Below are 14,677 nucleotides of genomic sequence, written 5' to 3'. Positions count from 1 at the left end.
CTACCATTAAAGTTAAAGTTCTCGGAGGAACATGCGACGCGTCACGTGATACTGAATCAGTTCGCGTGAGAGCCTTAAGCCGCCATTAGCACACTTTGTAAAGTGACGAAAGATGCCGTTTAATTTATGCAAATTTCTCTTTCCTCAATTTCTTTACTAGGACTTAGCAAGGGAGGCCAAATAAGGAGTTGAAGATTACTTCGGATTTGTTTAAGACAATTTGATTGTATCGAGATTTTGGAGACAAATTTTCCATGACAGCGTTTAAACAAAACGAATATTGCATTACTATTGTAATACATTAGGTTCACTAAGTTAATTAAGTCACGTGTTCGAGTCATCGGTTCGATTTTGAATCGGGACAAATCATTTATTAGTCATAGCAGTCTTAGTTAAGCAATAATAGTGTAATATAAAATCGAGCTTTTAAATGTTAAATCTGTGTTTGTATATAACACTTTGAAATTACATATAAGTATAATAACTGTAGGAATGAATGTACGCCTACATGTTGGTACTATTTGAATAATCATTTTATCTATTTATGAGGAACACTATAGAAAATCGACAATATAATATTTTTTTTCTATTTACATTTAAAAATGTGAACAAGACATTCGTAGATAATGTCGAAATATCGAGCTCCACCAGATAAAAATAAAAAACATGGTAAATATCCCGTTTTAAATACTGTTAGAAATAAAAATAACCATGTTAATTTAAAATCTTATACATTTAAAATGTTATATGTTAATTTATATTTTATTTTTCTCTGGTGATTTATATAATTTAATTAAATAGGATTACCTTTGAATGTTAAATATGTTAGAAGAGTAATCGACAGATTATACTGGTCGGTCGGCGGCACCATCAGTTTACAGCACAATGACTAACAAAAGGCTAAAACGTCTCACAATAGTACCATTGATATTGGTTCAATGGTCAGCCGTCGAACCCTCCGACGAAAAACTCAAGGAAACTAGCCGATAAGAGTGATTAATTGGCTTAAGTCGAATTCAATGAAAATAAAATCAGTAAAGCCCTTTTGAAAAGAATAGTCAAATCTTAATAAATAGCGATTCTGGCGTTACGCCTACGGTGAACGTGGTCTTAAATTAACAATTTTATAAATAATAATTGAATAATTACACTTGTCAGATGTGTTCCTTGATACCAATAAAATTTAAAACTAAATATTTGATATAGAATAGACATTATTGAATTCGGTAAACGTCTATACAGACGGAATCAAATCAAATATATCTTATTCAAGTGAACTTTATGATAAATCGCTTTTGAATTGTTAATATTTTAACTTTACTACCGTAGAGTGGAGGAGTGAGTAAAAAGATAATTGTGAATACTTACCACATTATACATATTCTAAAATTGATTATTTATTTATTTTAAAACAGCAATTACGCTACTTACGTTAAATCTTTACGACGTACATTCTATTAGTACTAGGAACAACCATAAGCTAGTTACAAATGTGAACCCTAGTGGTGTTAAAAATTCTTATGTTGAGCAATGTTTAGGCTTTTACAACGTGATCCCGGAAAACGTTTAAATTTTTTCAATTGCAAAAAAAAAAGAAATCGTTAAGGAACGTTTGCGTATTAAAGGATATTATAAAATTAATGACTTCTTAGATGATAGCACACCTTGGAAATGAAATGATCGCCATCAGACTTTTTCAAATAGGAATATAAAAAAATGAATTTTAGTTACAACTGTTGAAACAAAATTTAAAAAAAAGAAAAGTTCCGCTGATTATTTTTCACCGGTTTTTCTCAGTTTCTATCTGAACCGGTTTTAGTTTTTTTTTCACAATCAATACGACAAATGTTTCTATAACGAATAAAGATTTTTTATTTCTAACTTTATTTAAAAAACATCTTTAAATGAGTGATATCAAAATAAGTATAGTATTATACATTGCTATGATAATTCCTGTAAAAAACATATTTAACATATAGATAACAGTAAATAAATCGAGTGACGCAAATAAATGTACCAATTTATACTGTAGGTTAAGTTGGTTGAACCAAAGTGATGTACTTTTGATTTATCGAGAAGTTACAAAACATTTTTTTTATAATGTATAAAGTAAAAAAATATATTAGGTGTATTTTTTAACTTTAAAAATTGCTATGTGTAAAATATTAAATGAAGCAAAATGAGGGTGATTACAGATAGTGATAACATCGTCGACAAAAAAAAGTACGCTTATTCACAGCCTTAAATTCGTCAGGGTCGCATTGAATGGATTGCAAATTGATACAGAAACGAAAGGCGTTCCTTTCGATTTATTTAGGAATTTTGCGTATTCATGTCATGTGCGTTTAAATTGATCTATTCTACTGTACCTAATAGCAAATCAAATACCACTGTACAATACGCTTAGATTTTTTAAAAAGTAATATTATTGCTAAATTTACAGTGTTTGGGGTATTTTATGATATTGGTAGGCAGATAGGCGACCTGGTGGTAGGTGGTCATCATCGCTTATAGACATTGGCACTGTAAAAAATATTAACCATTCCTTACATTGCCAATGTGCCACAAACCTTGGGAACTAAGATGTTATGTCCCTTGTGCCTGTAGTTATGTATGCAAATATCTATGTAAGGATATAGCAGGTACAATATAAATATATCTAAGGTGTTATCAACATTATTTACATAGTTTTAATTATTTTATTTTTATAAATAGAATACTTTTTTTAGTTTTATGTAGTTAAAAATCTATTATAGGTAAATATAAGACAAACGTGCGAGTCCCAGTCGCAGACAAATTTTCCGTTCCCCTTTGGCCGTGGACTTTTTATAGTAATTATTTTTCATGAAACAATTATTGTTTAAAAATTCAAGCTGGCAGCTAACACAGTGTAGGCTAACTATTCCATCCTGTGCAAGGAACTTTTAATTAAACATAATTCTGATTTTGATTATATTCCGTTGACAATCTTTGTCGTCGACTCTATATAAAATATAATTGATTTAATATTTATATTTTATTAATTCAGTAACTCCACCGAGAATGTGTGTGAATATCAATTTTAAAATAACGTTTATATCAAGTAAGTTGAGACATTAATTAAAAGTATTGTGATGGATAGTAATAAATCATGTTTTATGGAACCCTTTCACAGAGGCTTAATTGATTCAATACAAGAGTGTCTGGGTAAGAAAAGACGGATAACAAGACTCACTACAATGGGTATCTGCTACTCTTGTTTGACACGTTTTTATGATATGAATATTAAATTAAATTTAAATGATAAGGGGTCGATCGTAAAGATCAAGTATCAAACCGTCTATTTCATATACATATTTCTATTTTAAAGTTTTTAATTTAGTATTTTTTTTTTGTTTCGGTACTATTGTGTTCTAATGAGTTTATATTTGTGTTTCTATATGAAACTAGATGTAACCACGACTTCGACCGCTTCGAATTCAGTTTGTGATGAAAATGGTTTAAGAACTTGCTTAATATTCTTTATCGGTGTATTTCCTTTTAGGGTGTAAAAGAGCCTATGTCCATTCTGAGGCTTAAACTCGCTTCTTAACGAATTTAATCGAAATCGATCCAGTGGTTTAATCGTGAAAGCACACACACACACACACACATACCGAAAAAGTTACTTTCGCATTTATATTTTTAAATATAGTTATCTTAACTGTTAGACATTATTATTGAATCTTTTGTTTTATTTGAAAAACATCTTAAAATAAGAAATTTAAAATAAGTCTTATAAACTAACTATAAAGGTAACTCATTTAACTTCATATTATTCAAAATTCATTACATCGTCATAATGGATATCTGCGTTATAAAATATATAAAAACCAATATCTTAATATATCAATACTTTAAAGCTATAAATTACAATAAATTAGTGTACGTATTCGCAATATAAGGTACCTTAACTACTAAATAAAAAATACATCGTAAAATTATTACGCAATACTTTTAAATAAAAGACAGTTATAATGTTTCGTTGATTTTACATTTATAAGAATCTCGATTCCAAAGGAACTATAAAGATGTTACATATAACATATTAATACAATCCTGTAAGGAGTCAATAGCGCTTGTTAGAGCGTAATTGAATGAAGTATATACACAACGAGGGTTAAAATAATCGCCAATCATCAATGTTCGCTTATGTTAGGTATATGAATGTATGATGAAAATCAGAAACTTTATTTTATAATCGCATTTCACACAAATGATGAAACCATAGTATTATTAATCTTCTATTATGTAAAAAACGGTAATGAAATAATATAACCGATTTTAGGTAAATTCTTAGTATTAATATAATATTTTGAGTTAAATCACAGATAATAAAAACGGATGGACAAACATTTAGTTGGATACATACGTTCATTTGTTAATAATAATGTATCGATATGAATAAGTATTAAAATACTAACGTTTTTTTTTTAAATTACAATTAACTTCTGCATTGATATTGTTATAATTATATACAAATTAAAATACGCTTTATTGACGTAGGCATTTATAGGCTATTTTGTATTGTTTATATATAGAATTCATTAACCATCGAAAATTAATTCTATCCAATATTCTTTACGAACAGAGCACGTATATAAGTAGTATTTAATAAAAGTAAAATTTATATTACGGGCATTTGTATATAGATAATATCTAATCTGAAATCTGTGTTTTTATTAAAGTAAGACTAACAGTTACAAAACACACATTAAAATATCATATAAAAATAAAATCAAACCATTCGAGTATTCGCAAATAAGTTAAACATAATTCGTAATATAGCAGATTTTTAACTAAATTCCCTTTAAAATTTTATAAGAAAGTACGTTATACTGTAATAGGTAATATATTAATTTTATTAATACGTATCATTAAACGTCAAAGTTCAATTATTTTAATCATTTTAAATAAATTAATTGTACAAAAAAGAAGAGAATAATAGCAATTAATTGTATTTATATACAGCTCAGTATAAAAAATATTATTATTTAATATATTTTAATCGTTGATATTTTGTATTCAATTATTTTACAAACTTATTAAAGCTACTCAGGAGTACTTATTTATTTGTCGTTTTTTACCGTCGGCATATCTACAAGTATGGCTGTTAAACATTGTAATGTATTACAAGGGATGCCCCTCGTGGTAGTCCACCACTCTAAATACAATGAATGAGGTGTCGCCACTATTTTTATCAATGATGAATGGGTGTTCTTGCACTCGATTGCGGATTGCATAAAAAATTAAGTTTCTACGGTCACGCTATTCAACAAATTTTTTTTAAACGATATTTGGTCATTTTATTTAGATTGTGTTATTTCTTTATGCCTAGTTAGTAAATATCGCGGAAAGAAAATTGTTACCAGCCAGTAAATAGTAATACAGTTATGTGTTAATAACATGTAATCATGTTTAATGTTTGCTCAAATAGATAAAAAGTAAAGTAAAAAATAGAAATTAATTACCATTAAAATAATATTAGGTCCATAAATTGTTTCTCGTAGTGATTGGCAATTTTTAACTTTAAATTGCAACAATTTTGTTTTTGTTTATATACAATTATTTATTAACTAGGTATAAAACATCGATGGATGACTCTTCCAAATAATTTGATTTAGTTTCACTTTTATTTAGGCCTAAATGCAATACCGCACAATCTGCCCACTTACGGCGTTTAGCGTCGCCTAGCGTAAAAAGAGCGTATGTGAACCTAGCAGCTTTGTGCGAAAAGCTCCGCAATGGTGACGCTTTCATACGGGAAAAGGAAGGGCATCACTCCCCGCCTAGTGGCGAGTGACTCCTGTTCATTCGCTTCCCAACCGCGGCGGCGAGCGCACGTCTCTCTATAAGTCGTGTGTTTGATATCACGATCGCGAAAAAACTTTTCGGTGCGGTGACGAACGATTTATTTCATACTCTTAAAATATGAACACTGTTTGATTGTGCTGTGATTTTTACTAAGTGAAAAGAGACTTAGCTGTTGCAGTGCACTGAAGAGGCTAATTACCGGCTAGGCTAATTGGCGGGCCGGCGTTTCATGAAGGTGAGCCGACTTTTATTTCCGTTCGGCAATCCCTCTAATTGCGTCAATTAGTGTAATGCGGCGACAGCTTTGAAGAGTCCGCTTAATGATCTCTACAGTTGCTTGTATAGCCTTTGAAAAACTAATAAAATTGCGGGAAATGAATAGCGATTGTAACTAGAGAATAATTGGCTTAGTAAATTTCCCCTCCTTGTATTTCTAACTATATTTATTTTGCACTAACATAAATATAACAGTAACGAAGAGGGAAGGATATTTTCGCATAATAATACCAATTAAAAAAAAAAGATGTGTTAAGTAAAGTTAATTAAATAAATTATTAGCCGCAATTAAATTAAAGCGAAACGAATATAAAAGAAAATGTAATATCCTTAATTGGAACAGTATCGTATATCTTAGCTAATGAATAATATTGAGAATAGCCGTAATCACGCGAAGTAGGAAAAAGTAGATGCGGTATTTTTTTACTGTTAACTTATTATAGGGTTTTTTTTTCTCTATAAACAATAAAATAATGCTTAAATTGTTTTGTTTTATATTTAATAATTTTGATAAGTTTCATATGAAATAATTAAATTAACTGCTTCAACTCAACAAAACAAGCTTAAAATACAAAATAAAAGGTAAAACTTTTTAGTTAAAGTTAAAAGAATGCTAACTTTTTAAAATGAAACATACGCTGTTATTACGATTTATTATGATCTGTAAAATAAAAATATTCAAATCGATGTGCATCCTAACACGTCATGTGGTTTCGATTAAAAAGTTTCTACAGGACAATCAAACGGACCTAAATATATATTATAAAATTAGAAACACGATAGTCGTGGAATAAGTCAAATATAAAACCTACTTAAAAAGTATTTTCAATTTATAACTTAAGAGCGCGACATGGTTGTCCCAAAAGCCAATTAGAATGGCGTATCCGCTTGTTCCTTCTCTAATTAGCAAGTGGCTCATTAGAGCTACATCACTAGACCAAAGAGTGTAGCAATGCTTCATTCGTTTTAATTATAAACACGGCTTCTCTTCTTATAATTACCGAGCGCAATTAAGGGACAACATTTTATTGCTTATCTAGATAATGACTGTTTATAATGAATTAGCTTACGTACTGGTTTATATGTTTCTTTGTTTACCAAGTTTTGCTTTAGACACAAGTATTTTATTTCAATTCGACAAAGAACGATATTTTTCTGTTTTTAAATAGTGGATTTTGAAGTTGTAAAGTTAGCTTTGAACTATAGAATTATGAAGGTTGTTGATTATCTGTGCTTAGTTTTGTAATGTTGCAATTATTTTAGTTACGAAGAATATTTATTATACGGTTTCTAGCAAATCTTATAATTTATTCTTGAGAAAAAAAAATACAGCGAATTATGCGTCAAGATTATAATTAGTGTTAGAATAAAATATCGAGATATGTTTGTTATGTATATTATATGTGTCATATACATTAATTCATTTGGGCTAATTAATAAAGCTGCTTTAATTAACGAGGCTGTTAGTACAAATTAATCAACGCTGATTGGTCCATTGCGATGACCGCGCGTCTAATATTAATTACACCTAGGATTATTCCATTTTGTTTCACAATTTTATATGGCATTAATATTAAATAATAATTAATATATCGTTATGCTTAAGCCTTTATTATAGTCATTAAATTGCATAGGGATCCGTATTTGATTTCAAAAATATAAGTAGTTTTCAGCGAAATGTTTAAAAATATTATTATATTTAATTGCCTACCGTATTCCTAGAATGTAGTTTTTTTCGTAAACGTTTTTATTACCTTTTTAAAGAATAACTGCAAAACTATATATATTGTTAGTAGCTTTACTCAAATAAAAAATCAAATATTCTAATTAAAAATTAAATCGTACATTTGGCTATGGAGAAAAATATTTTGAAATGATTACATAAAATGAGTTAAGGACTTATAAGACATTAATAACATCATTTTCTTTAAATAACTATTACTTTAAAAGTGAAAAGTAATATTTCACACCAACAGTATAAATTCGTCACAATATTTTTCATAACTAATTTATTGTTCTATAAGTACATGACATTTGCTTTATAGTACAAAATTTAAAAAAAAAATACAAAATTCAGTGTCTGTTACGTATTTACTTGTTGCATCAGTCAAAAATGTCGCGAGACAAAGACAAATATTTTAGACCATCAAGACCGGTCTTTTATCTAGCTTGGGACCACAGGCAATAAAGCCTAGTAAAAAATTATAGAGACAAAATTGCCTTCAATTAGTCAGCGCTATATATAAATACGTGTATTATTTTCTTTTATTTTATTTATTATTTAAAAACTTACCAGTGTTTAGTGTACCAGTATGTGTAATACTGGTACACTAAGCACTGGTATGTTTTTAGTGTACCCACCAGAGTCGTAGTGAAAAAAAGGATGAACAGAATTACAGATTGTATTTGACGTAAAATATGTTCCGATGAATAATCCTGAGCGAAGGTCATAACTAATTAGGTTGGCAAACTAGTTTTTCAGTAACCACTTTATTTACTCTTTCGAATTATTTAAATATGAATAAAAATATTTACATTTAACTATTTATGAGATAGCTTATGAATATAATACTACTAAAATATTACTATATTACGGATCTTACTGTAAATTCGAGTTAAAATACATATATTTTGAAAGAGATGCAATGTTAATTAATTTAAAAAAAACTTTAATCGCTTATAAGTTTGCGATAAAGAAAAATAACTTTACATCCGTTCATCCATAAGGTAGATTATTTTTGCTTTACTGTTTCTACATTTTTTTTTAAAAGAACCTTTTTAATTGTTTTGTTTTCTTGAAAATATATACTTTCATATGTTTATATAGTATTATTTTAAAGATTACAAAATATCTATATCAAAAATAAATTATCGCGCTCGCTCTCAGTACAAGTAGATATTTTTATGTAAAGGTTTATATTTCGAACGGGAGATACAAAAAATAAAAAAGAACTTATATTTTTTACTATCAGCTTAATTAGTTCTAATTTTTAATAAAATGATTTAAGGAAAACCTTGATAATTTATCTAAGTCGTAGAACTTTTTACATTGCAAGTGATGCGAGATGTGATACAACGAAAACATTTCAAGTTTATAATGTAGTATTTTATATTAGAATACAAATCATTTTATATTACATAGACGCGAGGAATAAATATATTTACATAATAACAATAAAACTATCTTTTAAATACGAATAAAATGTATAATAGTACTAAGGATTATTAATATTATACTATGTTATATTATTAATATTTAAAAAATATACTAAGTAAATGTCATCATTAGTGGTAATGTTTACGTACAAAAAAAAAAATAGATTAATCTTGTCTTTGAACAGTATTACGATATAACATCCAAGTGAAGCTGTTATTAGCAGATAATTAGCAGAACACATAGGAGTTAATTATTGATTAAAGAATTATAAGTAGTTTTTAAATTATACGTAGGTAAATAATAATTTTAATATCGTGAAAATGATATCTGCTTATAAATGATATTTTGATTATGATAGCAGGTGTCGTATATTAGCACTGCAATAACATTGTCGCTATGTACTGAATCAATTGTATTTAAATTTAATATTGTAATTAGAAAGTCTTGCCCTCGCACCCTGTTCTACTCATTAAGACAGATAACCTTTGGTGGCGTGACTAATGACGCGCATTGACGTTTGTTTTTGTGACGAATTGGCGTAATAAACTCATACTACACACGACATACTAGTAAGAGATTCTAGATAAGCATTAAAGGGGGAAAATATATATATAAACAATATTATTTCTTGTTTATAGAGACTAAGTTTAGTTAAAAAAGTATACGTATAAAAATAGTATAAACCTATTATTTATTTAATATTTTCCAAAAAAATGTGTTAATATTCTCGTATATAAGAGTTGTGAGTTGTTTATAAGATCTAAAAAATAATAATACTATTATTGTATAGTGTTTTAAAACGTTCGATAGTGCTGTTGAAATTATAAACGAACAAATATTTTTGATCGATTTCGTTCTCTCCCTAATTGGTCTTACTACGTCGGCGGCTCGAATGCAAATACTCTGTTATTAGGCAGGTTAATTAAAGAGTTATCGGTCGTAATTAACCCGTTTCGGTACAGAACGTGTGCCCATGGCTTGTACAAACATCACTAATTAAGAAATTCCTCTTCATTAGCTGAATTAGATTTATTCACGTCACAAAATATACCAAATAATTATTATAAATATAGCATCTAATTATATTTATATAATATTATAAATACTATAGTTTATACATATACAAGTTTGCACATCATAGGATAACAGTATCCTCCCGTTAGGAATACTTCTATAAATACGAATCAATATTTAACTTTTAACTGCAATAATACAGTCAGCGGGTCTAGGGAATGTCACATAGCAATTGCCGATTCATTTGTAGAAAAGGCCTAAATGATTGTAAATAGCATAATATGCTTAAAATATAGTAACACTTGACGTGTTTTAATAAAGAATCAAGACGAAAAAGTTCGGAATCGAAGATTTACTTCGTCTATCTTAAAAGTAAAATCTGAGGTAAATATCACCACAGTATTCATTTATTATAGTATTTACGTTTTAAAATATATGATTAATCTAATTAGTTTAGCTTGTTAGAAATACAGTTAATCAAAGAAGCCTCAATTGTGCAGTAAGCCAGCTTATGTTACTCGACGTTAAATTGAAAGTTTGAATACTCAACCTTTTACATTTGAACATTTTAAAGATAAACACTCAAATTATTGGCACCAAATATTCAATAATTTGTCGTTATTGTTTTCAAATAAAAATGTCATTTCCTTGGGAGAATGGATAATTCCATTGTCGATACAATAGGAAGTCGTGACCCGCAGCGGGTTATCTACAATTAAGAATGAACCGTTGACGTCAAGTATTGTATCGTATTGGTTAAAGGCTTTAGATCCTCTGTCCAGTGAAGCGTAATAAAAAAAAATCTTTATCGTACTACTTCATAGACTATATTCAATCTTATTGAAAGCTTTTATATATTATACTTACTTATCAATGAAAAATAAGGCATATTATAAATAACAAGATTATATTAAACATAAAAATCGTGGAATTAGTATTTGTTGATTTCTAGGCAGGATATATAAAAGTTTAATTGTACTTTACTGACATACTCTGTAATTAAAACGTTGGCAAAAAGGGTAACTACTGTGTTTCTTGCCGGTTTTTCTTAGAATCTACTTTCCGAACCGGTGGTAGCTTTACATTAATTCAACACTAACATGACGATTCGAACGAGCATTTATGAGCCTACTTGAATAAAGAATATATTGATTTTGATTTATTGATTTAACAAAACGGTCATTGTTTGGAGCTTTATTTTATATTTATCGTTACGAATGTATTAAATCAATAATTGAATTAAATAAAATAATGTATGGATATTAAAAAAAATATTACACTTATGATTTAAAATTACGTTTTAGTGGTTTGTAAACCTTATTAATTTTTAATTCGAGGCTTGACAAGATAACCTTCATAATGACAAAATGTGGAGCTTCATTAATAATAAACTTATCAGTCGTAAATTTGTTTCTTAATGAGCAAATAACATTATCACAATAACGTAATCGTAATTAGTTTTAATGGCTTCTTATAAATATAACATTAGATAAATAAACACTTCTGAAAAACATATTCACTTTTATTTTATTACCAATTAATTGAAATAAATAAAGCAATAAAATACATTTCAGTTTGATTATTATAATACATATTTATTTAATAAATTTATCTAACGATAAGTGTCCTACTTCTATACATTATAAATGTTAATGTAGAGGAAAGATTTGTTTGTTTGTAGTCGATGAACTCTGAAACTATTGGGCTGATTCTATTCTTTCAGCATCAGAAAGTAATAATAAGAGTTCAAGACAAGACTAAGGCCACAGACGGAATTGCACGCGGGCAAAACTGCGGACACAGCTAGTCTGAAATATATCTATATTATAATTTGTTATAAAAATGGTGGTGTAAACTCGTTACAGTAAGTCATTACTAGTTATGCGTTTACGTGAACGATATGAGTGTGTGTACCGTGTCTTGTATCGATTAAGATAACTTGGTTAATTTAATGCAAGACAAGGACGGCTGTACCTTTATAAAATAAAACAAGTTTTTTTTTTAAATTGCACACATGCCTACTTAATGGCGGTATGAACAATTTATCATTTTGCCTGACTTAAGGAACGACTATTAATAAAATATAATCATTTATTTGTCGTGCGTAATAAGTGCTAATTTTAATAAGTAAAAGGTAATTTAGTTCACTTAAAATATATCAATATAATGGAGAAATAGTTAAGTAAATATAATTAGGTATAAAAGTATAGGCTCAGTATATAAAATATAGGTTGCTTTTGGTATAATCACAGTTACATTATCTATATAATATGTTTGGCTTTAAGACAATATTCATATCCCACTTAAGCAGATATGTTGATACAGTTTGTAGAAAATTATGTTTTTCATAATTTCTGATTATATATACAAATGAATAAAGAAGAAATGTAAACGAAGAAGAAATTGTGGCCGTCACGTGTCGACCGGTACTTGTACACATGGAAAATGATGGTTATTGAAAGAATTAAAAATCAAAAGTGATAAACACACATACTAAATAACGAAAAGAGTTTAGTTTATTAAAGATTAATATATTTCTCTCATTATTATTACAATATATATTTTTTTAATTATCAATATATTATACGCGCCTCATATTAGAAGGACATGATAGCTTAAAAGTGTAATGCCGTTTGCCGTCACGGCATTCAAGTCGGTCTTATCTCAAAGCGCCAATCAATTTCTTACATTAAAAAAATAAAGCTACAATTTTCCAGCATAATGTATGGGACTCCTCAAAAAATTTTTTGAGTTTGGTTCTATTTTGGTTTGCCAAACCAAACTCTAGAGGCTTAATAGTAACCATTGAAAAGATTTACTAACCCCTCTAGCGCCAACAGATCAACTTTTTGATAAAAAATTAGTTTCATTTAATGTACGTAATCTCTATTCGATAATACGATTATTTATTAGAAGTCGGTTACATTCGAACTCATAGTTTGTATTTATACTATGTTGTGTAAAAAGTGAAGCTAATAAAGAACTTGTAGTGAAAAATCCCGGTAGTTATATGTATAACATGATAAAAACACAATAATATCTTCTTAGACCGCTTTGATGCTTGTTTGTTATTTTCTTATGGCACTGTAGCATCGTTAACTTTGAAGTGTTTATGAATGTAGACTGAACGTTCAAACGGGCTCTTTACATGTAGTCGATGCTGATATGAAAAAAGTTAAAGCTATAAAACAAAACTTTTTTGATATCAATATGGTAGCGATCGAATGGTTTTATAAAATTCATAAAACACTGTCGAGGGAGGAGTGTTAAATTATAAAAGTATCCTCTATTTGCATGTTTGGAGAATGTGTTTTACATTCTGAGTATGTTTTGAGTATCTATAGTTTAATTTTTTCGTCATTAAAAAAATGTAAAAAAATATTTTTAAAAAAAAATTACAAAATTATAGTAATGTGTTTCGCTTTCTACGTAAAATGTCTTAAAAGAAAAATTGAGGTCGTCAATTTATTGGCCATTTCGATTTAAGCGCTTTTCAAGTACAGTCAAAAGTTTGCTGCGATGGCGCCGTTCGGTAGATTCTATGCAAATTTTGACAACTTAACATTAAGTAGGGAACAAACTGTGTCTACGTTTTACTACTTTGCTCTTGTAAGACTCACTTTGTGTATATCGTTCCAACAAATTCATTAAAAGTTTATTGAATTCCGATTAAAGTGTTTAAATTATATCATTTTAAAGGAATTTAATTTAAAAATGTTACTTATAGAGCAATATTTATTATAATACATATCAATCCCTTGAGTTAGAAATTAAGTTAAATCATCTCTAGAATTCAAAGCTTTCTCATATTTCTAATAGATTTAGTGTTAAGTAATTATAATATTTATAAGTCAAAATAACAATTTTGATTTCGCTCTAACAGTTTGCTTATAGAAATATATTTCTCAGCGTTGAGCGAGCTGACCGGTTAACAATGAAATTCACAACGAGGTTAATACCCCTTCATAGAAAGCGTTCATTTCCTCTGCGTACTTCATTCGTAGAGTAGCAAACATCGCCTGTAATGAACGAGCGGGAATAGCGTCCACCGCTACGGCAATTTGAACGCGCAGTGGGCCGACGCGCACCAACAGTCCTCGAAATTAGTACTGCTCGATACCTAGTGCTTACTGGTTTAGCCACATGTGTATAATGAACATTTTAATAAATTAACCATAATTTATTTATTTAATTTTATTATGTTTGTTTACGACTTTGTTACCTACTGAGTTGATTTTGATTTAGTTAAACAGATTTCAGATTAGCATTAACGTTGAAAAAATTATGAGTTTCATATAATTAAATCTTAATGAATTTAACATAGATTATTCTGTATTGTTTATTGTGTGTGTTATTTAAAATCAAATATAAATGTTAAACCAAAACATTCCAACATTA

General features: G+C 28.4%; 1 protein-coding gene across 1 annotated transcript in view; it reads left to right on the top strand.

Moving 5' to 3' along the window:
- Positions 1–5,821: 5,821 nt before the first annotated feature.
- Bx (Beadex) overlaps positions 5,822–14,677 on the top strand; it is a 43,143-nt gene continuing 34,287 nt past the window's right edge. Inside the window, exon 1 of the mRNA XM_026635890.2 lies at positions 5,822–6,067. Within this exon, the coding sequence (XP_026491675.1) occupies positions 6,062–6,067 (6 nt within the window). The 5' untranslated portion in view covers positions 5,822–6,061. The remainder of the gene's footprint in view (positions 6,068–14,677) is intronic.

The sequence above is a fragment of the Vanessa tameamea genome, chromosome 3, assembly GCF_037043105.1.
Source record: "Vanessa tameamea isolate UH-Manoa-2023 chromosome 3, ilVanTame1 primary haplotype, whole genome shotgun sequence".
NCBI lineage: Eukaryota > Metazoa > Arthropoda > Insecta > Lepidoptera > Nymphalidae > Vanessa > Vanessa tameamea.
Note: the sequence above shows the minus strand (reverse complement) of the source record. Positions and strands in the feature narration are given on the sequence as shown.